This window comes from Suillus fuscotomentosus, assembly GCF_016647785.1.
Source record: "Suillus fuscotomentosus strain FC203 chromosome Unknown F5891scaffold_3, whole genome shotgun sequence".
Taxonomy (NCBI): domain Eukaryota; kingdom Fungi; phylum Basidiomycota; class Agaricomycetes; order Boletales; family Suillaceae; genus Suillus; species Suillus fuscotomentosus.
In genome coordinates, this window is record NW_024539515.1 from 411,548 (window position 1) to 436,823 (window position 25,276).

General features: G+C 48.4%; 10 protein-coding genes across 10 annotated transcripts; 4 read left to right on the top strand and 6 right to left on the bottom strand.

Moving 5' to 3' along the window:
- Positions 1-43: 43 nt before the first annotated feature.
- Positions 44-2,871, bottom strand: F5891DRAFT_974788 (uncharacterized protein; the record flags this gene model as incomplete). Its single annotated transcript, XM_041376478.1, has 3 exons — positions 44-204; positions 288-2,745; positions 2,800-2,871. The coding sequence occupies 3 exons, from the start codon at positions 2,869-2,871 to the stop codon at positions 44-46; spliced, it is 2,691 nt and encodes an 896-aa protein (XP_041232543.1).
- A 487-nt stretch (positions 2,872-3,358) lies between these two features.
- F5891DRAFT_1273880 (homoserine acetyltransferase) lies at positions 3,359-5,079 on the top strand (the record flags this gene model as incomplete). Its single annotated transcript, XM_041370157.1, has 4 exons — positions 3,359-4,275; positions 4,328-4,408; positions 4,467-4,618; positions 4,678-5,079. Exons 1-4 carry the CDS (start codon positions 3,486-3,488, stop codon positions 5,077-5,079), a joined length of 1,425 nt encoding a protein of 474 aa, XP_041232544.1. The 5' UTR covers positions 3,359-3,485.
- Positions 5,080-6,698: 1,619 nt separating this feature from the next.
- Positions 6,699-8,902, top strand: F5891DRAFT_351573 (uncharacterized protein). Its single transcript, XM_041371474.1, has 4 exons — positions 6,699-7,056; positions 7,118-7,219; positions 7,278-7,394; positions 7,456-8,902. The coding sequence occupies exons 1-4, from the start codon at positions 6,895-6,897 to the stop codon at positions 8,578-8,580; spliced, it is 1,506 nt and encodes a 501-aa protein (XP_041232545.1). The 5' UTR covers positions 6,699-6,894; the 3' UTR covers positions 8,581-8,902.
- Positions 8,774-9,954, top strand: F5891DRAFT_351487 (Snf7 family). Its single transcript, XM_041371473.1, has 6 exons — positions 8,774-9,034; positions 9,085-9,189; positions 9,260-9,472; positions 9,525-9,636; positions 9,694-9,800; positions 9,853-9,954. Exons 1-6 carry the CDS (start codon positions 8,966-8,968, stop codon positions 9,883-9,885), a joined length of 639 nt encoding a protein of 212 aa, XP_041232546.1. The 5' UTR covers positions 8,774-8,965; the 3' UTR covers positions 9,886-9,954.
- Positions 9,846-12,290, bottom strand: F5891DRAFT_351483 (aldehyde dehydrogenase domain-containing protein). Its single transcript, XM_041371472.1, has 12 exons — positions 12,008-12,290; positions 11,727-11,957; positions 11,565-11,676; positions 11,427-11,513; positions 11,326-11,377; positions 11,176-11,270; positions 11,048-11,128; positions 10,803-10,992; positions 10,497-10,753; positions 10,284-10,444; positions 10,172-10,230; positions 9,846-10,120 (listed from the first exon to the last, which is right to left on the bottom strand). The coding sequence occupies exons 1-12, from the start codon at positions 12,187-12,189 to the stop codon at positions 10,023-10,025; spliced, it is 1,605 nt and encodes a 534-aa protein (XP_041232547.1). The 5' UTR covers positions 12,190-12,290; the 3' UTR covers positions 9,846-10,022.
- Positions 12,291-12,422: 132 nt separating this feature from the next.
- On the top strand, positions 12,423-14,855 carry F5891DRAFT_999657 (regulator of chromosome condensation 1/beta-lactamase-inhibitor protein II). Its single transcript, XM_041378555.1, has 4 exons — positions 12,423-13,451; positions 13,506-13,736; positions 13,793-14,305; positions 14,340-14,855. The coding sequence occupies exons 1-4, from the start codon at positions 12,864-12,866 to the stop codon at positions 14,655-14,657; spliced, it is 1,650 nt and encodes a 549-aa protein (XP_041232548.1). The 5' UTR covers positions 12,423-12,863; the 3' UTR covers positions 14,658-14,855.
- F5891DRAFT_999659 (uncharacterized protein) lies at positions 14,856-16,589 on the bottom strand. Its single transcript, XM_041378556.1, has 8 exons — positions 16,372-16,589; positions 16,174-16,315; positions 15,950-16,123; positions 15,616-15,882; positions 15,375-15,555; positions 15,220-15,314; positions 15,089-15,164; positions 14,856-15,066 (listed from the first exon to the last, which is right to left on the bottom strand). Exons 2-8 carry the CDS (start codon positions 16,267-16,269, stop codon positions 14,882-14,884), a joined length of 1,074 nt encoding a protein of 357 aa, XP_041232549.1. The 5' UTR covers positions 16,270-16,315; positions 16,372-16,589; the 3' UTR covers positions 14,856-14,881.
- A 944-nt stretch (positions 16,590-17,533) lies between these two features.
- Positions 17,534-18,737, bottom strand: F5891DRAFT_940924 (uncharacterized protein; the record flags this gene model as incomplete). Its single annotated transcript, XM_041374310.1, has 4 exons — positions 17,534-17,943; positions 17,991-18,070; positions 18,127-18,461; positions 18,516-18,737. The coding sequence occupies 4 exons, from the start codon at positions 18,735-18,737 to the stop codon at positions 17,534-17,536; spliced, it is 1,047 nt and encodes a 348-aa protein (XP_041232550.1).
- Positions 18,738-19,352: 615 nt separating this feature from the next.
- Positions 19,353-21,743, bottom strand: F5891DRAFT_351710 (uncharacterized protein). The gene is made up of 7 exons (XM_041371475.1): positions 21,289-21,743; positions 21,111-21,215; positions 20,524-21,050; positions 20,143-20,470; positions 19,945-20,085; positions 19,655-19,895; positions 19,353-19,607 (listed from the first exon to the last, which is right to left on the bottom strand). The coding sequence occupies exons 1-7, from the start codon at positions 21,667-21,669 to the stop codon at positions 19,564-19,566; spliced, it is 1,767 nt and encodes a 588-aa protein (XP_041232551.1). The 5' UTR covers positions 21,670-21,743; the 3' UTR covers positions 19,353-19,563.
- A 61-nt stretch (positions 21,744-21,804) lies between these two features.
- F5891DRAFT_999668 (uncharacterized protein) lies at positions 21,805-25,270 on the bottom strand. Its single transcript, XM_041378557.1, has 14 exons — positions 24,900-25,270; positions 24,371-24,849; positions 24,254-24,315; positions 24,110-24,204; positions 23,819-24,060; positions 23,678-23,770; positions 23,489-23,625; positions 23,350-23,431; positions 23,023-23,291; positions 22,844-22,963; positions 22,684-22,793; positions 22,345-22,629; positions 22,141-22,292; positions 21,805-22,089 (listed from the first exon to the last, which is right to left on the bottom strand). Exons 1-14 carry the CDS (start codon positions 25,178-25,180, stop codon positions 21,959-21,961), a joined length of 2,538 nt encoding a protein of 845 aa, XP_041232552.1. The 5' UTR covers positions 25,181-25,270; the 3' UTR covers positions 21,805-21,958.
- Positions 25,271-25,276: the final 6 nt, after the last annotated feature.

Genomic DNA, 25,276 nt, shown 5'->3' on the forward strand with positions numbered 1-25,276 from the left:
CTCAGAACCCATAAATCCCCATGACACGACGTGATATTATCCATTAGACTTCGCTATGCCCCTCCACGAATCGAGCAAACTGGTCCAGCAGTTCCACCTTTTCTGTCTGTGATAACGACGAGGCAGCGAGTAAGTTTTCAACGCGCGCTAGCAGTCCCCGAGGCCCTTCTAGGGGTATCAGGTGGGCGTCAAATCGGTGGACATCTGCGTAAGGAAATAACATCACTGTCAGACAAAATAATCCACAGTAACAAAATAAACATATAGAGGCGTAAAGTAGTACTAACACTTCTTGAACGTTTCGAATCCAGATTCGGAAAGTACGTTCTCAAAGACTTTGGTGACATCCTTCCCCCGATTACGCTCCTCCTCCTGCTTCTGCGAAAGGAGAGATCCATGTATAACGGCTTCTTGACGGACGCGATTAGGTGCCCAAGATAAACCAAGTTTAAGATCGAGTGAGCGGCCTTTGCCCTTTTTCTCGCTGCCTTGCTCACGTAATTGTTGTACACGGCCATGAGCACTTTGGCCCTTGTCACGTATAGAACCTCCTCCAAGCCCTAACTCACTCCGTAGAGGAGAGCTTGGGGGAAATGAAGCAGATCCTTCCGGGATGTCAAACTCTTGTTGATGAGGAGATGGCGGGTAGGAAGGCAGTGCGGAGGAGGTCGGTAAAGGAGAACTTGGAACCGATGAAGCCGGTTCGAAGGGGAACGGTCCGTGCGACGTGCGTTGAGTTCGCCTGCCTGATGCGCGTCCCCAACTGGATGATTGTCCGGGACCAGGAACAGATGTTCCTGTCGACTTCGACTGCGCAGAGGCAGATGCTGATGAGAAGGAAACAACAGAGGTTTCACCTGTATGACTGGCGGAGAGCTGGGCAAGAATGGGAGAGTCGGCTTGAGTGGGGTGATACGCAAATTTTCGCGACTTCCCTGTACGATCAGATGACGATGATGCTGTTCGTTCTAAGGCCGTCGGTCGATGAGTCGCCGCGCCAGTTTTACCAGATTGTGTTAAGCCTTCGCCATTCACCAGCGATGCGTTGACTGTCGAGCTGCTCCTGTTTACACCAGATACGGGTCTCTCGAAGTCAAAGCTTCCATGTTTGATGCGACGGTTGGTCATATTTCGTGGAGGACCGACAGTCCCAGCGGAATCATGCCGACCACCGGGTTTCTGCTTCTTGCTTTCTCTAGATAAATCTTTTCCCCCAAACAGCCGGGGTGAGAATCTGCTACGCATGCGGTTGTATGCAGGATCTCCGTCGGAACCAACACTTAGAGCTGCCCGTGCATGCAACTTTGGAAGTTCGCTGTGAACAGTGATCGAATCCTTGCTGAGCAGAACTTCGCGCGGCTTCCCCTGTCCTCCACTCAACGTTGGTGGTGTGGTAGCGGGTCGCACTGGGGAATCTAACTCCGCTGTTCTTTTTGGAGTCGGTGGGGTATGGATGATGTGTGGTATGGCTGGTCTTGCTTGTGGTGCACGAATCAGGGGTTGTTGTTCTGCTGTATCTTCTTCAGACATGGACTCTACCGTGGGTAACAGTGATACCACGAGACCACCGAGGTCATACTTGCCGCGTGAGTCGTCCTGCGGTGAAGGCGGGGATAAGTTGATGATGGGAGACGTCTCTTCCAAAAGTGAGCCAAAAATACCAGGGCGCGAGTCATCCATGCGAGGTGTCTTCCGCGTTTGTGACCGCAGTTTCGAATTGCTGTTATCGCGTTCTTGTTCTTTGCCTTTGCGGGATTTTCCAAAGCGGCTAAGGCTAGAGGCACTAGTCTTTGAATTAGATCTAGTGCCTATATGACTGGACGATGTGAAGGCGGTGTCGGAATGGTCATCAGGTAACGCGACAGCACTGTCATGAGCAGTGTCATGAGACCCGACAGAATGTCGTTTGTGACGTGACGAGGGAGCCAGGGGAAGGTGGCCTGATGATGTCATTGGCGGATGCGTGCGAGAACCTGATGTCAATCCAAATGAAAGTCTGCGGGGAGATGCGGACAGTGGGAGGGGATTGGAAGGAGTGGGTATTGTACCGGTGGATGTTTTCGTAACGCGCGATTCGTCAGTAGACTTTGGAGTATTTGGTCTAGAGTTGCGCCTGAATGATCGTTTGCGAGAGGGCATGTTCTCAGCTTCCTTTTGGGAGAGGGATGAAGACGATGTTTTGCGGTCAGAAGATCCTGGTGATGGTTTTCGGGACGGATTGGATAGCGATGACTTCCGTGACAGAGCAATGCCAAAGATAGAGCGCAGCTCTAACTTCCGGCGCTGATTAAGGGAAGAGGGAGTGTTCGAACGAGTTGCACGATCGTGATCCTCCTGAGGTGTGACCTGATCTCTGTTGGCCTGGTGATCGGGATCTTCTCCTTGGGTGTAATCGTGAGAGTAAACATGATGCGACGTTCTTTGTCTTCTTCTGATGGAGTTGGAGGGAAGAGGGGTGATCGTGGAGTGTGTGGCAGTGGTCGTGGATGATATCGGGCGTGTCGAAGTTCGCGTGCCTAGCTTAGAATCTGACTGGCTTGCTGAAGCAGACATACTAGTGTCGGCTGCATGCCCTTGTTCGTACGCCAAACTGGTGGAACGCACATGACTGATGCGAAGCTTAGAGGCAGGCACCATAGGCAAGGTTGGTACATCCGTCGTAGATTGCGCAGCACCTGGAGTAACAGTCGACTTGGGGTGGGGTCTGGAGCGAGAACGAGAGCGAGAGCGAAAGAAGGCAACGATCTGATGACATGATGTATAAGCTCATGTGTGCAAGACTGAAATAAGCGAACGCACCCTGTTTTCCTTTCGCGCAGGACGACTGACTCCAGACTCAAGAGACGATGAGGCAAGGGAAAGAGCGGTCATGGTAAAAAATGCGCAAGGTCTTCTTTGTGCGTTAAATGGTTGAGGCCACCATCGGCTACTGCAGTTCCAGGAAACGGAAGTGGGACCTCGTTTTAGGCTAAGCTGTGCAGGCATCAATTCTGAAATATGTATATTAAATTGAGGGATAACATACAAGATACTCTTGACTTTGACGTGAGTTAGAGAGTGACCGTCTCTGGGAACTAGGTGACCCAGTCGCAGAATGAGAACAGACGAGCTAAAGACAAGTCAAACACGTGCTGTGAGCGAGGCAGAACGGATTGAAACGGAACGAGAGTACTACTTACGGCGACTCGGAAAAGAAGACAGCTACACGTTGTCCCGACCGGTCTTGTGCTTGCCTGCACACGAAACACACACCGCTAGGACTACCAAGGACAGGTCCGGTCACAGACTTGGAAGGGTTTCAAAAACACGTTTGTAGTTTTGCAAGCAACCAAATTAGGACAGACCCTAGTCTGGGGTTAGGTGCACGTGAATGATGTTGCGCGATTGTTTCTCATGATCTCATGTCTCAGCTGACTATGGCAGCTCTTAGAGCAGTCCACAAGATCCCATAGCACTCTCATGTATACTTCGTACATCCGACTGTCATGAATTTGATAACCAGAAATTCATTCAGACTCAGAGCACTTCCGCACCGTCTGAGCAGTCTTACTTCTCTGCGACAACAGGCAACATGCGCAACACCAACTTTTCCCTGCGTCGATGCTCATGCAGCTCGTGAATCTAGGATATTGGCTTCCTCGTTCTACCGTTATTCACAGACAGAAACACAAGCATCATCAAGTGATAGTGGTCCGGAACCTCCCTATGCTCGCCCTAATCCACTGTCATATAATACGTACCACTATCAGTATCCACTTGAATTGACGTATGGGTCTACGCTGCCGTCGTTTGACATCGCCTATGAAACATGGGGCATACTCTCTCCATCTCGGGACAACGTAATTTTACTGCATACTGGTCTCTCGGCATCTTCGCATGCCGCCTCTACGGATCTTAACCCGACGGAGGGTTGGTGGGAGAAATTCATCGGCCCAGGACGTGCACTCGACACCAATCATTTTTTCGTAATATGCACAAACGTGCTGGGAGGATGTTATGGCTCCACAGGTCCTTCCTCGCTCGATCCAGAAGGTCAACGATATGCAACTCGATTCCCGATTATATCTATCTTTGACATGGTGCAAGCCCAATTTAAGCTGCTTGACCATCTGGGCGTGCAAAAGTTGTATGCCAGTGTTGGCTCATCCATGGGCGGGATGCAAAGTCTTGCTGCAGGATGGCTCTTCCCAGATCGTGTGGGCAAGATAGTGAGTATTAGTGGTACCGCCAGGAGCAGTCCAGGTAGCATTGCAATGCGTCATGCTCAACGAAGCGGTCTGTTGTTCAGACATTTTGCAATATATTTCCTTGCTAAACATCACATTAGTTCTCATGGCCGATTCAAATTGGAACAATGGCTTCTATTATGACAACCTACCACCACATACAGGAATGAAATTAGCCCGTCGTAAGTTTCGTCCAGTTTCACGGTTCATATCATAAAGTTACAATTATTGGTCATGCAGAAATAGCGACCATAACATATCGCTCAGGTCCTGAATGGGACCAACGATTTGGAAGGAAACTTCGAGAACTGAAAGATGGACAGAGTCCATCTCCATCGCGGTCGCCAACACTTTGTCCTGACTTCCTTATCGAAACCTATTTAGATCATCAGGTCAGTGCCTACCCACCTCGATCACCTTTCAGTTAAACTCACCGAAAGTTGTCACGTAGGGAGAGCAATTCTGCCTGAAGTACGATGCCAATTCTCTCCTTTACATCTCAAAGGCAATGGATCTCTTTGACCTCACCCTTCCTGCTCTCCAAGAGCTCGCAATGACCACCACAACACATGCTCCGCCATCACCGTCAACGTCATCGTCTTCTTCTCGGCAATCTCCGGCACCGTCTAAATCTCATCCACCACCATTGCATTACGCACCTCACTTTCCCGAACTTGCTGCTGGCCTTGAGCCGCTCAAATCGATACCTATTCTGGTGCTTGGGGTTCAGAGCGATATTCTTTTCCCAGTCGAGCAGCAGCGTGAGCTCGTCGATGCACTTCGTATGGCTGGTAGTACGCAAGTCAGCTACTTTGAGCTTGGTGGGGTCTGGGGACATGATACCTTTTTGTGAGTGCTACTCCTTCACATTTTAGTTGGCTCGATTGGGTGGCCGCGGTGTGGCCGCATTTGTCCGGACTTGTATAGCCTCCCCAATCAGCTCGAACCTTCATGGTGCCTCGTGCACCGCTTTGCGGGGGCAATTGTAGTGTTATCGCCGCTTATTGTTTTATTTTCCCAGCGTGTTTCAGTTAGACTGGTTTACTGACTGCCCGTATTCCGTTCTACCACAGACTCGACGTATTGAACGTTGGAGGGGCGGTGAGGGGGTTCCTATCTTAAGCTCGTCCTCAAAATGCTATTTCACCACAGTCGCCGGTGTTTTCATATTGCGCTGTTTGATCGGTGCAACGTTCGTGAGTTGTGAGGGTACTTGCTAAGAAGTTCTAGAGTCCTCAGGGAGTACTTATGTCAGTCCTACTAGCTGTTTTAATATTCGGATCATGATCAATGCTATGGGATTCTTCAACTTCTAATACTCGCGGTGTCGCACCCTAACTTAAATGTTGATCTCAAAGTATGTGGGCAGTGCAGACAAACCAACACTGCCGGGGGGTTATTATTCTAGTCCTAAACATTATAGCCTAGCCGTTTGCAGAACAATCTCAAAAAAGTAAACATAAGTCGGGAAGTCAAACCAACGAACTTTCAACTTCCGATGATCAATGATGTTCCTACCATAAGACGTTACGACCGAACGTTGAAATTCAAACAATGCTTCCTTGTTTTATTTTTGACGATTGGTCTAGTAGTGTTCTGCAAATGGCTGTATTTATTTTACGATACCTTCCCTGCGCCCACAGTCGCCACCTTCAAAGTTAAACTTTATTCCCTAGATCGACAGACGGGGAACAAGCCCGACCATCGCACCATTAATTTGACTCGGATTGGCATGCAAAATGTAATACTATGACATTTGTGTTTTGGGCGTTCGGGCATCATCGAGTCATTGAGAGCCACATACGATCAGCGTCACGGCATGCCAGCATGCCACACTGGCACTTGAGGGTTTTGCCTAATTTTCGGAGCATCAAAACACTAGCAAATCGGATATGAACTTTTTTGAGGAGGAAACAAAGTTAAGTTTGTGAAGGCATAAAATGGGCAGGCTTGCGTGGCGTATCGGTGGAGCGCCATAGAATAGTATAAAAAAAAGGACGTATTTTATAAAAATCGTGGTGAGCTCTTCTGTGAGGAGGCCCGGAAACATGCAGACGCTAAGCGAAAGCGGAAGCATTTCGGTTTACGTTCCGTTGATGAAATATTATGGAGAAGATAAGAGGCGAGGCGTTGGGTGGTCCTGCAATTTCCTCTTCTCTCTAGGCCCCCTTGGTCTTAGGCGCACATTGGATTCGGGGCGCGGCGAACACTAGCAAAATGAACGGTAAGGAACTTATTATTCAGATGGCACAGCACCTCCCGCCTTGTGATAATCCAGGATTTTGTCGGAATACCGGGGGGGTCCATGGAGTTTCAAATAAGGTATATTTTGGCGCAACAATTTTCTGGGTGGATAGCTGACAAGCCATTGGACAACTGGCAAAGGGTTCAAGGTTACGAAGCTTGAAGTAATTTGTTTTACCATATGGAAGCCGTAAATTAACCAAGTTAGCACAGGAGAAAAGCCACGCCTTGCCACATATACTCCCAGCGTTACGCGGCCTCCGACAACAAGACATTGGGCGTCAGCCCTTCTCGACAAAACGCGTTATTTGATTCCCTTTGCGACATACCAGCATGTTGGCTAAAAAAATTAATTAACTGACTGACCACCTCGTGTTATCCAGCGGTATAAAATACTTGTCTGAAGTTGACTTCCCTCACCGCAATGTCCACCTTTTCCCCTCAAGTCAATATCCCCGCGCTGAAGAAATTTGCCGTCACAGCTGCAGCGAAGCAGCATCCGGTCAAAGCAACAGGTAGACGGCACCCGCAGGTGCCAACCCCAGTGGTGGCGAGCGTCGAAGACGTCAAATGGGCTGGAGAAAAGGTCAGGCTGATCATTTCCAAATAACCATCCGAACCTTACCATTGTTCTGTACGGTGTACAGATGATTCAAATTACGTTCGAACGCACCTCCATACCTCTTGGACCATATATCATGATGGCGTATTTTCCTCGCGGACGCCAGAGGCTAACAACGCAGGCTGTGGTGCGCCACGCAAAAGTGCCCATCGATGGGCTGTGCGTACTTACTCCACTCCCAACAGTTAGGCATGATGGCCGCTGTCAGAAATTCGACCTTGAAGATCGAGGTGCCCAAAATCTATGGGTACAAGGACCTCCTACCCAATGACATCGGAGCTGAAGTAGTCCTCATGGAAAAGGTAGCGTGTGCCGACTACTCGACAGTAGCTCTGCTACATCTTCATACTTCTTTGCGCACAGATACCCGGGGAAAATCTTCAGGATGTGTGGCCCACCCTTACGCCCGACGAGGAGCTCAAAGTCTGTAGCAAGTTGGCCGACCTGCTGTTGAAGTTGTTCAACACCCGCGGAAACCTTATTTGCACCGACCTTCTTGGTACAGGCATCGACACCTCCACGTTCAGTGCCCTCCTACAGGAAGGACAGCAAAACCAGAACCCTAACGGGCTCTCGCCGTTGATTTTATCGCGCCCGTTCAACGAGCCACCACTGGATAGAATGATCCCACAATTTGCACTATCCACTAACGCTGACTATCTGACAGCACTATGCTGGCGCGTTGGACGCCTTTGCGGTAGCACTGAGGATGTCATCGCTCGAGCCCGTGACACAGGATTTGCAGATAATCCTCTACTAACAATAGAAGACATGGTGCAAGCCAGAGAAACATTCAGACGGCTGGCCAGCATAATCCCACATCACATCGGAGGATTCTACATCCCAGGAACGCTCTCTCGCGAAGCGAGAGAAGAGGCCTATTCGATCCTACAACACAGGAAATTTGGCGTCTGCCATGGTGACATGCAGATGTACCGTTTCCTCATCCGGTTCCTGCCAGATAAAGATGGGGAACTTCGTACTCCCAGCTCAGATGTCGAGCTCGTGCTTTGCACGGGGTGGGAACACGCATTCCGTGCACCACTTTGGTCATGCGCGCGCATGCCACTCTGGCTCATCAGCCGGCCAATCTTGAACGAGCCCATTTCCTGGGATCGCCAAAGACAATTGCGTAATCTCATCTACGACATGATGAACGAGCCTAGTAGAATAGAGAGCGCCCGGGAGTGGATCATTTCGCACGTATACGGACGTACCGAGCGGTGGTTCGAGGGATGCGTCAGCGCGCATTGGATGTACAGTCGGAACATTGAAGCGAATTTGGTGGACCTCAAGAAGTATTGGGAATTTTGGCGTCCAGACATCGAGCTCCCGTTCCAGGTGGGAGTGGAGTACACTGGACAACGGCAGGCTCTATCCCATGGGTCGGCAGACGAGCCCATCATCGCACCTGTCACTGAAGAGCTGGCTATTCCTCTCCTTTCCGCGAGCCCTCTTGGAATTTTCCTTGGAATGGGTAGATCTTGAAACGCATGTCATCTCGAAGCTGACATTGGAATGTCTCTTGTTAAATTGTATTGTGTGCGAAGGTCAATGGGTTGTACCTATGTCGGATATCTCCTCACAGAATCTTTCATGCACTTCAATGAAGATCATTTTGCACGCGGGCGAGCAAATACTAGTGCCTTCGTTAGAGATAGAAGAGACGGTCAAGGTCAATACATTAAAGGTCTGGGGCCCTTTACAGACAGGACGTGCCAGTTCGCGACGTATGCAGACCCCAGGAACTCTGTATGAGGAATTTCCACATACCCGCTTTTGGATATTACTATATACCTTCACGTCGAAGTACTACGCAGTAGTACTAACCATCCCCTTCCATTCTGCCTTCACCACCTGTGCATAGTTGATCATGAATCGCATATTTGGCTCTTCTTCAACCAAGAAGCCAAAGCCGACGCTCCAGGATGCTATCAACGCAGTGAGTAGGCTGTCGTCACAATCAAGCTCAGGCTAACTCACTGACATTAGACAGATGCACGCGTTGCCTCCGTAGAAGTAAAGATCAGGAAGTTAGATGGGGAGCTTTTGCGCTATAAGGAGCAAATGAGCAAACTGCGCAGTGGACCTGGTAAAGTGCGCGAACACCTCGCCTGGTGCTGCGCTTGCTAATTAATCAATTGCGTCATACGTGTGCACGACACAGAATGCGATCCAACAACGAGCTTTGAGAGTACTGCAACAGAAGAAGCTGTATGAAGGGCAACTGAACCAGCTCCAGCAGCAGACATTCAATATGGAATCCGCTGCTCTCACCACCGATAACCTACGGAATACGATGGCCACTGTGGATGCCATGAAACTGGCGAACAAGGAGATGCGTAAACAGTACGGAAAGATTGATATTGACAAGATTGAGGTGTGTCTCATGTTGTATGCTTCCATCAAATGGCTCATTTATTACTCTTAAGAATATGCATTATGATATGGAAGAGCTTCTGGAACAGGCAAATGAGATACAAGAATCACTAGGTCGGTCATACGCCGTTCCAGATGAGATTGACGAAGCAGATCTTGAGGCTGGTACGTACACACATTGCTTTTGATCTTGGTCATTTCGAAACGTCACAATCATCGCAGAATTGGATGCCTTACAGCTCGAGGAAGAGGAAGAAGGTCCCTCATATCTTGCAGACCTCAACAAGGTCCCAGATTTCCTCGATGATACTCCTGTAGAGACAAGCGAGGTATGTCCAACGATCAATTCATCGACATGTTCAACTCAGCTTGATTGAACAGCCAACCACAAAGGAGGCCGTTAAGACTACATGATGGGCTTTTGAAGTTTGTATTGTGCCTGTCTCCTTAAAGACATGTATCCTGCGGTAATAATGTACACTAGTAAATCCTACACATACCACCACTTCATAGAGAATGTCAAGATAATCTGCTCCGTCGCGAACATCATATCAACCATATCTCTTCTGTTCTCCACTGAACCAGTCGTCAGTTTGTCGAGACTCATCAACCGATGCCACATTAACGATGATCGATTTGCTCTGAGAGTCTGTACAACATGTTGAGTCGAACATTCCTTAATCGAGCTAGCTAGACTCACAAGCCTCCAATGCCTCGATACCATTTTCCCGACCTATACCACTCTCCTTCATACCACCCCTTACATGCCACCGTGAGATTGTGCAATGATAATCATAGGCTGAGTCACTCACCATGGCGAGCTTGGGTCATTGCGGTGATGCGTGTTTACCCAAACAAGACCAGCATCAATATCAGCAGCAACTCGATGTGCTCTTGACAGATCCTGAGTCCAGACTCCCGCTCCCAGTCCGTACTTGGAAGCATTGGCAAGTCTAACTCCCTCGGATTCAGTCTGGGGTAAACTAAACGTCAAAGAGCCTCGCTTGCATCCTGATACAACTCACTGAGAACTTTTTCACGACCACCACAGGGCCGAAAATTTCCTCTTGCCATAACTCATCGCTGACATCAACATCAGAGATCACGGTAGGTGGGTAGAAGCTCCCGCGAGAGAAATCGAAATGGTCGAGGAGGGACTTCCCCAACATTCGCTTTCCACCCATGAGAATTGTGCCTGATTGCCGCCGTGCTACCATGTCATCGATTCTATTCAGGTGGTGGGGAGATATAATAGAGCCCATAGAACATCTTTCGTTCATAGCTTCGAGAGACATTATTCATGAGTACTGAAGGCATGATGTACGACTCACGGTCACCCATTCCCTGTGTGATACTTTCGACTTTCCTCAAGAACTCCATCATGAAAGATTCATATATATTTTCCTGTATGATGATGCGAGTTCCCGAGACACATGTTTGGCCGGACGCAATGAATGAGGCAAACGCGACCCCATTGACAGCAGAAACAACATCTGCATCATCGAAGATAAGTATCGGGGCCTGGTACAGATGAGAACGAATCCTCCAGTTCGACAATAGACGATGTAGTGCTGACCTTTCCTCCCAGCTCGGCTGTAAAGGCCGAGAGGTTCGAGCCAACGATGGCTCCCAGCGCTCGACCAGTCCGGGTACCAGCCTAGATCCACGGTGAGAAGAAGACGGTGTATGAGAGTAAGAACGTACTGTGATGTCGACCTTTCGAATGAGGGGATGAGTTGCAAGTTGCTTGCCCGTGGTATGGCCATAGCCAGGGAGGATAGTCAAAACTCCGTCAGGAACTTGGTTACGATTTCAGTACATATGTACAAGTAATTCATCAGTAGCTATACTTACGGCCAGCTTCTTGAGTTAGGCTTGCAAACTCCAGTAGGGATATGGGGGTAAGCTGGTTGTGGTGAGTGTCATATCGATGAAAGACGGTATAATTTATAAACCTCAGATGGTTTGACGATGACACTGTTGCCAGCGGCAAGAGCTGGAGCAATCTTCTTGATGGCAATGAAAAGAGGATGATTAAAAGGCTAAACGAGACCTCGGTGAGGTAATAAGTCAGATATGGCAAAAAAACGCACAGTGATCTGTGCCACGACTCCCAGAGGAACGCGTTGAACGTAATTAAGCAACTTCCCTTGAGCAGGGGCAACGAATCCTTGGTTCGTGCGTAGAAGTGCTGCATAATAGCTCCTACTCAGTGTGTCAGACCACGGTCATGATTTACGAAAAAAACTACTGACAGCCATTCAGGAAGACGAATCATTTGTGCATTCATTTCGCGGATAGGCCTCCCTGTTTGCATAGTATCTATTCGGGCCATGTCAGGGATGCGTTGCTGAAGAGAGACCGCTAGCCGTGACAGGACAGATGCACGATGTACCGATGAAGCCTTTGACCATATCCCAGAGTCAAACGTGGTCTGGGCATGAGACACGGCCCATTCAACCTCTTCGGACGATGCTGCGTCGACACTAGGCTCAATTTGAGGCTTGAGCACTATCATTACTTAGGAACAACATACGTGCACAACTTTTCCCCGTTAGCGGGGTTGGTCACGGTAATTCTCTGTGGATCCCTGGTCACTAAGGAAGATGTGTCTTTCCATTTAACAAAGGACAGTCGTTGGTAGTGATCCTGAAAGAGGAGACCTTTGTGTTGCAGGTAGTGTTGTTGGCAGAATGCCCTGCTGATGCCAATTGTCATGTAGCTATATTACCGGCAGTAGGTCCGAGGCCCGTGCAGAGATGTCACAACTAATGTTATGTAGACTCATATGCATGACCGACGTCCTGCGTCGTGGCGGCGTGGCAGGAAGCGCGGAAGTTAAAATCTTGCAAATGCCGATAATGCCGTTGCACTGAGATCTCCGAACTGGCAGCTTCGCGCCTAGAAATTCCGAGCTCCGCTCCTCGGCTTTGCTGTCTTGGTGTAGGCAACCACAATTTCATAGCAACCATTAACTGGCAATGTCTTCGCCGCCGCTTGTTATGCCTAATCTCACTCTGACTACAACGGACATTTCTACCTGTAGTAGAATCCATTTTTCGCCACTTCTTTGGACTGTAACTGTCAATTTTTCACACGAAACTGCCTTCGCCATAAGCCAAGCCAAAGCCAAAGCCAGAACAAACATTCGAGCGCCACTACCGCGTCAGATTCACGTGATGACTAATTTTACTGTTGAAAAGCCTAGCCCATTACATACTAATCCACGGAGTCGCTGTGGACCCGGTCCTTGTCCACTCGCTTCCATCCTGACCACCACGACCACGGCCACCTCTATTGTCCGCCTGTGGCACTTTAATCGCCACAAGACCAGATATTTAATCTTGCATATACCCTCACGATTTACATATCCTTAGCTATCTGTAATTCCAATGTCCAACCCACCTCTCCGTAGATCTGCTCGTGCAGCCTCACAGAAACCTGAGGAACCCAAAGCAGCAGCTCTCAAGGCCGCTGTTGCAAAGACGACGGCACCTAAGGCCGAAAAATCAACTCGGCCCGTTGCCCGCACACCCAGTCGCTCTAAGAAGCGTGCTGCCACCCCGGAAGCGTCGCCGCCGCCCACCAAGCGCTCTCGGTCCAAGGCCGGCATATCCGATGCAGAGGATGCTAAAAAGGTCCCTAACAAGAAAGCCCCAGCCACGGCTGCGCCCAAAAAAGTCACCAGGCAACCAACCGCAAATGGTCTCACGCCTGTTCACGAGTCGAAACCCCATTTCAACCCTTTACCTACGGCTGATGACCACCCTCGACCTGCTCAGCAACTCTTTGTTTGGGGGGCAGGGAACTTTGGTCAGTTTGGATGGGGTGCCGACCAACTCGGGGAATTCGGTGTTCCCAAGCGCAATACGTGGTTCGAGAAAAAGATGGAAGAAGGTGCCTTCGGCGGGCAAGGTGCTGGCCTCGAGGCCATTGCTGCAGGTGGTCTCCATACCTTATTCATTGATGAGAAAGGAACTGTGAGTTCAATTTCCGTGCCCTTGTCTACTTCCGTTGAGATAACTTTTGATCAGGTGTGGTCGTGCGGTGTGAATGATGACGCAGCACTAGGACGTGTCACCAAGGATGTTCCAGATCCAGATAATCCTGGAAAGTTTATCCACGTTGACGAGCTTACCGCTGTCCCTTATCCTCTTCAGTCACTTGTTGATGAGGGATTCCGCGCTGTCAGGATTGCTGCTGGCGATAGTATTTCCGCCGCTATCAGCGATAATGGCGAACTTCGAGTATGGGGTTCTTTCCGTGTGGGTGCCCAATTTCATCTGTTCACACATTTTCTAAGTTAAGTTTTGTTTATCAGGCTGCAGAAGGCTCTCTGGGCTTCTCTGGCGATGTGCGACTAGAATTCCTTCCCAAAGCGATATTAGATTTGCCCACAAAAGCAGGCGATGCTGAGAAGGCCGTCTCTGTTGTGTCAGGCAACAACCATCTTCTCGTACTAACTACGCATGGCAACATCTATGCGTGGGGTGCTGGAGAGCAGGGCCAACTCGGTCGCAAAATTCTCGAACGTCGTAAGATCCATGGCACAGTCCCTGAAAAAATCACCCTTGGTACCCGCCACAACCGTGCAGTATTGGTTGGTGCAGGAAATTATCACTCGTTCGCCATCGACGAAGAGGGTGACGTCTGGGGTTGGGGCTTGAATACGATGGGACAGACAGGCACCGGCGTCGCTGAACCAAAATCAATGTCTGACGAAGTGCGGTCACCAAGAATCATTCGGTCGCTGTGCCAGAGGACCCTCGGCGAACCAATCTTGCAGATCATAGGTGGTGAACATCATACACTTTTCCTGACTTCATCTGGCAAGGTGTATGCGTGCGGTCGGTGTGACTGGTGGCCAGCTCGGTATCAGCGACGAGGTTGCGGAATATGCTTCACGCAAGAACCCTGATTTCATGCCAGAGCCTATGTTAGTTCCATTCCCAGACCCGGACGATCCTATCGTATTCATTTCGGCCGGCACACACAATAACATGGCTATTTCCCAAGCAGGTGCACTGTACGCATGGGGAGAAGAGTCTCAAGGAGAGTTGGGTGTCAACGAAAAGGAAGCCAAGACCCCAACGACGGTGGTGCGCAGGGATGGTGGCGCATGGAGAGCAGTGAGCGTTGCCTGCGGTGGCCAGCACACTCTTGGGATGTTCAGAAAGAAGACCTAGCATGACTTGACTGCCATACGGTAACAATTGCACCATCTTGCATTTCACCCACTTCATGTCGTATACATGCTCTTATCCATGAACTGTGGACCGAACGATGCTTTCTTGCATACATACTTGGTCATCTAGACACCACCCTGCATACGAATCGTAATGTATGTCGTTACTTGCACTATAAATAATATACAATACTTGACCGTCAGAATTTCGTGTCTGAGCGTATTTCATGAGTAAGTAGCTGCCAAACGTCCTACAATGTATTGCTCCGTAGTAAGCGGAGGATATCTGCTTGGATTGGATGTGCTCGTGCAAGTGGGCAAACTCTCGATGATAGCGTCAAAATTCGGGTTGCAGAAGAATGCAATTGATTGCCGTGCGGGCGTCATGCCTTCGGTAGCGTTGATCTTCGCTTGCAGGCGGGGCAACTACACGATGGAGAGTTGAACGGAGGATATCGTTACTCCAGCGCGCCAAAAGGTCCCCAGCGTTGACGACAATTGTTCCAGGCTATCGGGTAGAGGGTTAAAGACTTGAAGAGTAAGCTGAGTGGAAGAAAACGAACAATGGGTGAAGCAGGTTGATAATGCTTAGTATGAGGGTTCTGGACCTCTAAACCACCAATGGAGTCCTGGAACAAGAGTGTCAAAGTTCCATAATCTAAGAGATAAAGAAGGTCAAATTCGACGACTGAGTGTCACTAAAAAGGAACGGACTCGCCTGTGTGAGAAGCGGCCCTGGCTTGACCGTCGCTTCGAAGTAAGGAGGTTCGAATAGGAGGATAGGACAAAAGCCGTAAGTTATGGTCCTGACGATCGATCTTATTGTCGAAGAAATCCTCAGGAAGGTCGAGACCCAACGCAATCGATTTCATGACCATGATGTGCACTTCGTGGCAAGTCTACGGTAACAGAGACCCAAGGTCAAATCATTATGCGTGCATATTTCTGCGTGCACGTACCTGGAAAAAGTGGAGCATCGTCTGTTTAAATCCAGGTACTTCACTTTCTTGAGGCCACTTATTACTGAACGTAGGATGGTTTTCACGTCCGATTTCCATAGATTCCTTGGTGTCTGGAGCCTTTGCGCGTAATACAGCGATCTCGGCCGCATCCATTGAAGTGGTGACACGCTCACGGCCAACTTGAACATAACCACGATTAGCCTTAGGGTCGTCCCATGCCAGCCTTGCCTTGGTCTCTTCGGATAATCGGAAGAATTCTGCACTCTGAATACACAATTAGTTATGAATGTCCATCCTGTTATAAAGTGCGAATACTAGCCTTCTGGAATACGTGGTTGACCGTCTCGGGTTCAATCACATGGCCTGTTAAATACACGAAGCCGACTTCTTTGAATCCGTTTACAATGTCATCCGCGATGCGACGCTTGTCAGCCAAAGAGGTGGCTTGTTTATAAGCTGCAAAGTCAATGAGGGGTATCCTGAAAGTTGAATCCGAGCGAACATCCTGCACGTTGCTAGGTTGAGCAATATATCTAAGACCGAAATGAAACCAACCTCTGCAAGTGTACTACTGTATCTAGGTGTAGCGATGAAATGCGGCCGGGCTGCACGGAACACGACTTGGCGTATAAACGGTCTTAGGACAAGCATTTGATTGGCGGATATTACTCGTACTGGAGCGAAGGTGACGAAATACCTAGACACAGGTACAATTAATATTATGAATTAGTATGAGTGAATGAACGGACGTACCCCCCTTCTCAGATAGATGACTGAGGGAAAGTCGTCCACTGGCAAGTATTGAGTCGTTTCGGGAGCAATCGGGGTGCTATTTACGGCAAGTAAAGAACGACGGAGAGGCAACTTCAAATTAGATACGTTGTGACCGGTATCCTTGTACTAGAGTGTCAGTAGTATTGTGAGCGCATGTGGTAGGGTAGAGTGGCAAGTACTGGCACTGGCCATGGCAGGGCAGATGCACTGGAGACGGAACTATTATAAGGGACACCATCTTATCTCCTATTTGCGCATGTTTTTCGCTTGGCACTTGGCTATACTCCGTCTTTCACCACCATAGCTTTTGCCTGCGACAACATTCAACAGATGTCAGGGGCTGATGCTGGAGAAAGCCGTACTTGACCTGCGCACAGATTCGTCCGTACACGACCAGTTATACACCGCACTTTCAAGATTATGCATACATGCGTCTCACTCTTATAAACCATAAGCTCCCCTATCCCTTATTACTTTTCAATGTCCTCAGTACGCTATAGACCCGTAGCGCTTTAATGCGTTACAGTAAGAAACTGATACAGTTGTACATATTCGGTATTTTGGCCTGCACCGGTAAAAAGACACAAAAGACAAGAGCCAAGCAGCAACAGTTGACTCCAGATCATCCACCCACTGCTTCCGTATTGGGGAACCTCTTAACAAGTCTGCGCCTGGCCCCTTGACTACGCAACGACTCGGATCGTCATCGCACTAACCCAACTGGATCATCGCATCAGTACTTTCTATGACTCCTGTCGCCTTGTCTTATGCGAAGGATCCTTATGCTAGAAGATGATTTCGCGTTTAGGACGTGAACGGAATGTCATATTGTCTTCAACTGGAAACCTGTCATTATTACATAGTAGCAACATCATGGTATAGGGTTATAACATAACCTCCACGGGTGGGAATGGTGATCAATTCATTCAGGCTGCAGCCCACATCTAGATTGCGTCATGCTGTTAAAATCATACAGCCTGCTTTGGCATGTAATCCAGCCAACTGCCTGACACAATCATTCATCGATATGCATCGGAAGGATGTTGAAGGAGATATGCGCACCACAAAGACTCATAGCTGAAGCTTTCTTTTATTACAATGAAAAGTCTGTTGATATATAACTTTAGCAAAGACCCAAAGCTTATAGAGGAGATTTAGGCAAACCGTATCTCCCCGAGCCAATTTTTCCGAATTCATCATCAGTCGAACCAGATATTGCCGGAAGTTGATAGGTTGGATGTAATTCGTCGTGGGTCACAATGGCACCCCGAGCAAAATGCATCACGCTTGCTTTCATGTCAGATTTTTCGACATCCGCAGCTAGTTTGGCATCCGATTGAGCGATCTGTCTGTTAACTGTGCCCGCCCAGACTGTTGCGAACACGACACCGATAACGGCAATTGATGTGTTTGCCAGGATTATTTGATTGATGACCACTGGGTTAACTTCGCAGTAAATGACAATGATCTGGGCGACCGAAAAGAGCGCCGGGATGACGAAGTTTGAAAGCGCGATCCAAAATAGCGTCCTGAGTCTCATTCTGAACGAAACTTGAGCGGAATAAGTTGAAATCTATGAGGATGCAATTAATATTTACACTTGGTATTGCCCGTGGTGGAGCCATCGTTATTTTTTCGCTTTGACCAAAGTGTCCAGAGGAATACAGAGGACGCATATCTGAGAGATATTTTATATATGAGATCCAATACAAAGGTAAGAGACATTCACTTCACATATTATCCACTAGCTGCGCGAACCACTCGATCTTGAGATACGGAGCTGCTACCCACAGGGCTGCCAAAGTTGCTTCTGCATTGGGTCCTTTAGCCGCTCTTGTTAGAGCTGCTATAAAAAGAGATAGATTGATAACACGGGCAACTTTCAGTAGGACGGGCAGTGAAACCAACATCACAAAGCGTTGCCATGTGAGGTATCTTGGCGGATAAACGGAACAAATGCGAAAGAGTAGGATGGTATCAACAAGGATACTTTGGACCGCCCCAAGGAAGCCCATGATTATGTCATAGGAAACAGGGTATGGATGTGTCGGTGATAACATAGTATTAACCTATCCGGAGATGTTAATTTCCAACATAGCAAAGTGACTTTGAGAATTACTTACAGCTCTACTGTCCCCCATTATGCCGACAGAGAATGCCAGGCACACATTCAAAATGTTGAGGATAAATATGGGCTGTCTCCGTGAATGCTCATTCGAAAAGTAGAACATTGCAATGAGGAGGGGTACGAGTATGACCGTAAACGTATGCCCAATCATGACGTCGATCAGTGCAGGTTGGATTGCCGCAAGATAGTTGAGACCAGGGGGAGGGGGAACTGACATTGTGATACACACACCCTTGACCCAGGGAAGATAAATTCCTAGACGCTTGTTTCTGGAGGTAAAAGTATAGTTCTTATAACACTGGCGGACCTAAGCACTGCAATGCAGCAGGGAAGCTTGATGGCAACGGAAAAAATCTTTCAATTGGCAATTATCAGTGTTCCAGTGGGGCCGCGACGATGGCATTCTTGGCATTGTATGATGAAAAACTGCCGAACCCAATTGAGAGTCGTTATACAATACAGCCTTAACCATAACGTCTGTCTTCTGAAGTTTGCCTAAAGAGACTAAGCCTTAACCGTTTGTCGTCAGAGAACACGTCAGACGAACCTCTAAGGATCTGAGGCGTGATTGTACAGCAATCTAATTGCAACACAAGCGCTGGATACTATGGATGTTGTGCACGTTTTGTGAACTGAATTTCTCCTACCATAGCTAAAGATCGCATAAATGATATTGGTATCAATGAGCCAAAATGGGTAACACATCAATTGCATGTGGGGGCTCACATGTGCTGTTTGGCCTGGATTGCGGCTGCCGCATACATGCACATCAATTATATCCACACTCCGATCTTCCGAGTAGAGCCACGCTGTGCACGCTCAGGAGAATCAATCAGGTGATTAACATAATTCCACCAATCGTCGGAGTTTGGATAGGGTGGCACGATAAGCTGTAAAGCGTTGTTGATCCTGACACTCATGATGCTCGTTCTCCGCCTGTTGTCAGGTCGAACTTGAAGTTGTTCCAATCATCAAGAGATAGGACCTGAGCCGGCGCCTGTGATTTTCGTACAAGATACAGCAATAACATTATGTCACCGCCCTCAATAAGTCTCCCATACTACATCTGGTACCATCTCCCTCATAACTGCGCAACATATCAGAGCTACACTATCGAAAACGAATGTAACTCACGTTTCCAATGATCAAGCGCTTCTCCTTCCTGCCATGTGTTCAGCGTGTTATGTGCATCAGTCAGAACGAACTTTTCTTCCATAGTCGCAGACCAGATAGAACTGTCGCCAAATTGGGCGTGATTAATTTCCCGTTTGTCAAGACTGGATAAAATGTGACGGCGAAGATATGAGTGAAGATAGTCTTCTTCGACTGCAGATCGAAATGTGAGTGGTGTTGGAGATGGGGTACAAAAGAAGACCTATCGCGCGATCATCAGACTTTGTCAAAGCTCCAATGAGGGAACTCACAATATTGACGAAATTTGAGTGAAAATGCTCCATGGAGATGGGCTCAACATGGTCATGGAAGGCTCTGCATTGCCCAAATGCTCGCAGCAAAGTTACGAGTATTGCTTGCGATGAGTCGGATGCAAGTTTTCCAGCAAAGTTCTGTCCGAATGACACAAGATAAGTAATACGGGCAAACACAATGCTGAAACTGCTTACCACTGCGACGACGCCTTCTGGGCTTAGGATAGTCTTGAGATCATTCCAAAACTCGATAGAGAAGAGATGTTCAGGTACTCCCCCTCCAGAAAAGCAATCATGGACAACAACATCATACTTGATTGCGAAGGGGTCCTCAGCTTCTACCATAGCTCTCCTGCTTCTGACCCACCCTCTCGCATCCTGTAAAAACACATTATTGTTACCCGGATCTGATAGGCCAAAATACTGGCGTGCAGCATCGTACACAGCAGGATCTATTTCGACAATAGTTGTTGCTATGCCATGTTGGGCAAATGCATTTGCGGAGATCCCGGCACCAAGACCGCTGTACGTCAAAGCTGTCACTCTTGCTGGGCATCAAACAAGGTCACCACTTACATTATGAGCGCATTATTGCACTCTCCCTTCCATCCCTGCGGAGTACTATTGACAAGCCGTACTGCCTCCTGGAGAACGAATGCGCTGTAGATAGAATCTCCTAAAGGAGTACCATCTTGGTCGGTTAACGGAGGAAAACTGTCGAGTGTGGCCACTGAGTCCCCGATCCATACACCTCCCAGTAACGAGTGAGATGCTCGAAGGTAACGGATAGAGTGAAGAGGAGTAGAGCTCATGTCGGCTGGAGGTAAGATCTCGCCAACCACCACTACACCAGTCTTGGACTGGGTTGAATTCAGGATACGGAGCGGATATGTTGCACTGTTGTATGGTGTAACAATAGAATTTACGAGCGTCGGGGATCGGAGAGCTGGATTAAGATTTAAAAGCACAGTCAAGACTAGGGGAATCGCACTCAAGGCCACCGTGGATCGAGTGTTTCGGGCATTCGAATGAGTGTTATGTTTGCCCACATCGACTCTAATCCCACCGTACACAGCAAGACATACACATCCCAATGCAGTGAACTAGATGAATGAATGTGTTAATTGAAAGATGTTACAACTACAATTGCAGCTATTACGCACAATAACACTGTTCAAGGCATCTAACGATAATGCACTGAATACTAGCATTAATAGTGGACGAAGCTGTAGTGCATTGGCGGCGAGTACTATGAGGGCTAAAGTAGGCTAAAAAGTAGTAAACGTTAGTCTAAGGTACATGCGCAACAGTTCTTCCCAGAACAGGCCAGGTGAAACTTACATCAACGCTCATCGCCAAAGACACTGAGAAGTACACAACGGGAGCCAATACAAGAGCATGGGTGACGAGAGGACTGTAAATGGGATCCTTGAACCTAGCAGCATGAACACTGATCCAATAAGAGGTATGAGGTGCTAGAAGAAGTAGACAGCTGAGAATCAAGAGGATTCTTGAACTCGAAAGATTTGGGGTAATAATGGCAAACGCTGTGCTCGTGTGTACGACATAACCAAGGTATTTTAGAGTTGGAACACTGGCAAACAGCGGGATGACCGAATTTTCGTAGGCAGTCGTAAACAAAGAAAGCGCGACGCTCACGGCAAGTATGGAAAGAGAACTCTTTGTGCTCGTCCAAGTTGCCGATTCAGGGTTGGTAGACATATTCAAGTGTAAGGCAGACTTGACCTTGCGGCACACGCTAGGCCTGGTTCACGGTGGAGCACGCGTGGCAGTTGTGGGCAAAACATGATATTACCTGTCACACGTCGCATTTACCGGCAAATGCTAATCCACGGATTCTCAGAGTAGCGACTTTATACAAGTGCTAGTTCAAACAGTTGTTAAGATGCTCTAATGAACACAAGGATCGAGGGAGCTTGCAGAATATCACAGATCCTATGCCTGGTCATATATAGTACATAGGACTCGGATTTCTGATGATGATCTATATTCACAGGCGAATAGTATCAAGAAGGTTATCGATCAGCACTTTCAATCTCCCCGCTTCGTAGGCAGCAGCGGTTGCATTTTTGTCCATGGTAAGTGCCTCAGTGATCCCCGGGAAAGTGGTGGCGCCATAGCCTCCAGTGATGCTCAACCTTCGTTACAGGTGAAGAAGGGCATGACACTCACCTGACCACTTGCCAGGAGCTACGCCCAAGTGCTTGTACCACTCACGATCTTTAATGCCGTCCTTCGAAATGAAGCTACGTTCAAAAGCGATCAATCGTTTATTCACAGCTTGCACACGTTGAATAGCTTTGACAAGGTGTCGACTGGGTGGTCTGAAGGAATTGCCTGTGAGCTGTTATCCACCGAAAATGCAAAGAGTCTCGCCTATGAGAGTGTTGCCTCTCCATGTCTTCGTGCTTGTCTTTCGATTCGCACTGGTGCTTTCCAAATACCTTCTTGAGTTTGCAGCTAGCCTTGTGAATCTTGCGACGAATCTTGTGGCGGATAGCATGCTTCTTTTTCATTTGCTTGAGGATCTTACGGAGTTTACGCTCCGCTTTGGTCTTTGCAGAGTCCAGCTCTAAACTGGCACTCTGCAAAGCGTGAAGGGAGTCTCGGAGAGGAGACAGATCGACGTCATATGAGCCAGCGGCTGCAATAGAAGCAACCCTGAAGGTTCCCAATCAACTACAAATCACCTGCAGGGAAGCCAATGGTGCATACTTGTCGAGGTATGATTCCAACTCAATGGAGTAATGGGTAGTGTTGAGCGGTAAAATAATGTCGCCAGATAGACGAAGCACTTGTAGGCCAGTATGTTTGGCAATAGCAACCTGTGAATATGAAGCTCATGTGAGCTGGTAGGAAGCCAAGTAGTACTCACATGACGAGAGAAACCAGGATCACCGTATAGCTCTTGCCAATACTGAGAGTCAAAAATCGAGTGGTAGTGATACACAGGATCGTGTCGCGTCGAGGTGAATCCATTGTCAGTACTCGGTACCTGATATCATTGGTCAGGTGTAAGCTGCGGAAAACATACTTCGCTATTCATTTACTCACACCATGGTATTGCAAGAAGACGGTATAATCACTCCCAGATCCCAAGGGACTCACTCCGATACTATCAGCTGTCAAACGTTTATTTTTATGCATCGCAGCAATTTCGGCATTCGTATGCTCGCCGAAAAGCGTTCCAGAATCTCCGCGAGCATCCCAAAGGCTTCGTTCCTCAGAGGTAGGGTGGGGAATCTGCTCCGCCGTTTCACGAAAGAGATGCGCAAGCAAGGGAGATCCTGAAGCCTTGAAACGGGAGCCTGATGCAGAAGTGTCTGAACATGAAGGTTGAGATTAGTTGCACAATGAACGTTGCAAACCAGTCCTTCATACCCATGTTAACGTAAGCCACAACATGGTTCTTGATCCACTCCGAGAAATCTTCGCCCCATTCTGTGCTGCCAATCAACCCAAACTACGTAGATGACTTGTTTGAGTATGGGAAAATCGGCAGATTGAAAGACAGCCTCACTTCTTCACCATCCCAGCTTGTAATAAGAATCGTCCTCAGGGGCTTCCATCCTTCCTTTAATAGGACCCCAAAGCCACGAATTACCTCTGAAAGAGACACAGTGCCTGAGATTGGATCACTGGCTCCCGTGACCCAAGCTAGAGAATATCAATATTTGCACAGGTATCACAAATGTCCGCAATTACTCACCATCTCGGTGGGCACCTATCACAACTACCTCGCTCTTGACGTGGCCGGGAATAACACCCATCACGTTCCAGATGGGGGTAACCTTTTCATCCACTATGAAAAGGTGAGGGCCCAGCGATGGAAATTTGGATGTAGTCTTACCGTTGTTCACAAGACGAACAGTTGGGCCTTCGTGGCCGTCCTCCAAGTGTTTCAGAAGGACTTCGGCATTGGCCCAAGAAATTGGCAAACTCGGGATGGTCGGTTTGCTTCCTCCTTCAACTCTCGTGCTGTTTTCATACGAGGGGTACCCAGGGGTTGAGGGATCTCCGGGATATAGCGACAAGAATTGCACGGAACCGCGTTGCACGGAGGTTGGGTTGCGTGCAGGCCCGTGTGGGTAGCTGTGCAGCAACTCAGAGATATAGCTCTCAAGTACGAAATCAAACGCACGGAACATATCCATTTTCAACTGTCACTGTGCCATCGTCATGAGGGTCTGAGTAAACCAGAACAGCGGCAGCACCAAGCTCCTGAGCTCGTTTGACCTTCGAAGTTATTTTAGTCAAAATATCAATAGGACTCGTGAAGGTGTACCTTTAGACCCCTGAAGTTACCACCGTAGCGAGTGAGGACGATCTTTCCGCTGAAGTCAACACCTTTTTGGTGTAGAGCATCAAAAGCTAACTCTTCACAAGGCAGAGAATTACGGACCAGCTTCTACGAGCGCGTCGAAATCCTGTTTTCTTCCATAATGTGCATGAATCAGCTTCCCTTCAGCCTGTCCCCCTCTGCTAATGCCATGCCACGTCGGGACGGCATTCGCGGACTTGAAGGCGTAAGGATCAGTTTCATCAGCGACCTCTTCGAGCTGAGCAGACCAGACAGCGTTCCCGTCATCTCCGAGAATCTCCAGGCTACGATCCAAAGGGCTGTTCAGGATAGGGTAATAAGTGTCAACCCAAGCCTTTGGTTCGTCGAGGGATGAAATTGATAACGTTGCCTCGCGAGATTCACGGGAACCGGCCGAGTATAGTGGGATGTCGGAAGATGAGCGATCAATTTGAAGTTCTTCCTGTAGGTGCGCAAGGAAATATTTCGCAGTGTCAAAATCACCTTCGCTCCCGGCCATATGGGGCTTGTCCGCATACACTCGGGATGTGGTGATGGCACTGTCTGTATCTGGTACAGACCTGGGTAAAGTTAGATTCTTCCACAAGAATTTGGGAAAGCAGTAACGTACAAGAACAGTTGCTCCGCTTTCTTGCCTCTCAGAACACTACCTTTCTTTGGAGCATGGCGCATCAGCGCATTCAGCATCCCATAATCTTGTCCCTCGTGTTCATGATGGCGAGGACGCTTAACGTCACTCAAAAAATGGACTGTGAACATAAAAGTGAGTAAGAGAGCAAGACGACGCCCCCATTTCTTGTAGGGAGAGGTAACAGCTGGTTGGTGTGTAACGGGAACTGGAATGGCCCATTGCACTGATGTATCGTCGACGTGGAAGGACTTCTCGTCCATGACAGATGTGGAGTCCCTGCTTTTACAAGGATTCAAGGACGTTCACGATAAGACGTGGTGAGAACGACTTCATGTTTGTGTGAATAGGACCCGGAA

What these genes read in the sequence shown, in the direction of transcription:
- F5891DRAFT_351573 (XM_041371474.1), top strand. Translation starts at nt 6,895, where the DNA reads ATGTCCACCTTTTCCCCTCAAGTCAATATCCCCGCGCTGAAGAAATTT. An exon ending in TCAAATGGGCTGGAGAAAAG is followed by an intron (nt 7,057 to 7,117) that starts GTCAGGCTGATC and finishes TACGGTGTACAG; the next exon opens with ATGATTCAAATTACGTTCGA. An exon ending in GGCTAACAACGCAGGCTGTG is followed by an intron (nt 7,220 to 7,277) that starts GTGCGCCACGCA and finishes CACTCCCAACAG; the next exon opens with TTAGGCATGATGGCCGCTGT.
- F5891DRAFT_351487 (XM_041371473.1), top strand. Translation starts at nt 8,966, where the DNA reads ATGAATCGCATATTTGGCTCTTCTTCAACCAAGAAGCCAAAGCCGACG. An exon ending in TCCAGGATGCTATCAACGCA is followed by an intron (nt 9,035 to 9,084) that starts GTGAGTAGGCTG and finishes CACTGACATTAG; the next exon opens with ACAGATGCACGCGTTGCCTC. An exon ending in CTCCTGTAGAGACAAGCGAG is followed by an intron (nt 9,801 to 9,852) that starts GTATGTCCAACG and finishes TTGATTGAACAG; the next exon opens with CCAACCACAAAGGAGGCCGT.
- F5891DRAFT_351483 (XM_041371472.1), bottom strand. Translation starts at nt 12,189, where the DNA reads ATGACAATTGGCATCAGCAGGGCATTCTGCCAACAACACTACCTGCAA. An exon ending in TGGTCGTGAAAAAGTTCTCA is followed by an intron (nt 10,445 to 10,496) that starts GTGAGTTGTATC and finishes AGTTTACCCCAG; the next exon opens with ACTGAATCCGAGGGAGTTAG. An exon ending in TATCGAGGCATTGGAGGCTT is followed by an intron (nt 10,121 to 10,171) that starts GTGAGTCTAGCT and finishes CATGTTGTACAG; the next exon opens with ACTCTCAGAGCAAATCGATC.
- F5891DRAFT_999657 (XM_041378555.1), top strand. Translation starts at nt 12,864, where the DNA reads ATGTCCAACCCACCTCTCCGTAGATCTGCTCGTGCAGCCTCACAGAAA. An exon ending in TCATTGATGAGAAAGGAACT is followed by an intron (nt 13,452 to 13,505) that starts GTGAGTTCAATT and finishes ACTTTTGATCAG; the next exon opens with GTGTGGTCGTGCGGTGTGAA. An exon ending in GAGTATGGGGTTCTTTCCGT is followed by an intron (nt 13,737 to 13,792) that starts GTGGGTGCCCAA and finishes TTTGTTTATCAG; the next exon opens with GCTGCAGAAGGCTCTCTGGG.
- F5891DRAFT_999659 (XM_041378556.1), bottom strand. Translation starts at nt 16,269, where the DNA reads ATGCTTGTCCTAAGACCGTTTATACGCCAAGTCGTGTTCCGTGCAGCC. An exon ending in AACCCGAGACGGTCAACCAC is followed by an intron (nt 15,883 to 15,949) that starts GTATTCCAGAAG and finishes TTGTGTATTCAG; the next exon opens with AGTGCAGAATTCTTCCGATT. An exon ending in CGATGCTCCACTTTTTCCAG is followed by an intron (nt 15,556 to 15,615) that starts GTACGTGCACGC and finishes CTGTTACCGTAG; the next exon opens with ACTTGCCACGAAGTGCACAT.
- F5891DRAFT_351710 (XM_041371475.1), bottom strand. Translation starts at nt 21,669, where the DNA reads ATGTCTACCAACCCTGAATCGGCAACTTGGACGAGCACAAAGAGTTCT. An exon ending in TGCAATAATGCGCTCATAAT is followed by an intron (nt 20,471 to 20,523) that starts GTAAGTGGTGAC and finishes TTTGACGTACAG; the next exon opens with CGGTCTTGGTGCCGGGATCT. An exon ending in AGCGCTTGATCATTGGAAAC is followed by an intron (nt 19,608 to 19,654) that starts GTGAGTTACATT and finishes TATGTTGCGCAG; the next exon opens with TTATGAGGGAGATGGTACCA.
- F5891DRAFT_999668 (XM_041378557.1), bottom strand. Translation starts at nt 25,180, where the DNA reads ATGGACGAGAAGTCCTTCCACGTCGACGATACATCAGTGCAATGGGCC. An exon ending in CGACGCGCTCGTAGAAGCTG is followed by an intron (nt 24,316 to 24,370) that starts GTCCGTAATTCT and finishes TACACCAAAAAG; the next exon opens with GTGTTGACTTCAGCGGAAAG. An exon ending in TCTTCTTGCAATACCATGGT is followed by an intron (nt 22,964 to 23,022) that starts GTGAGTAAATGA and finishes CAATGATATCAG; the next exon opens with GTACCGAGTACTGACAATGG.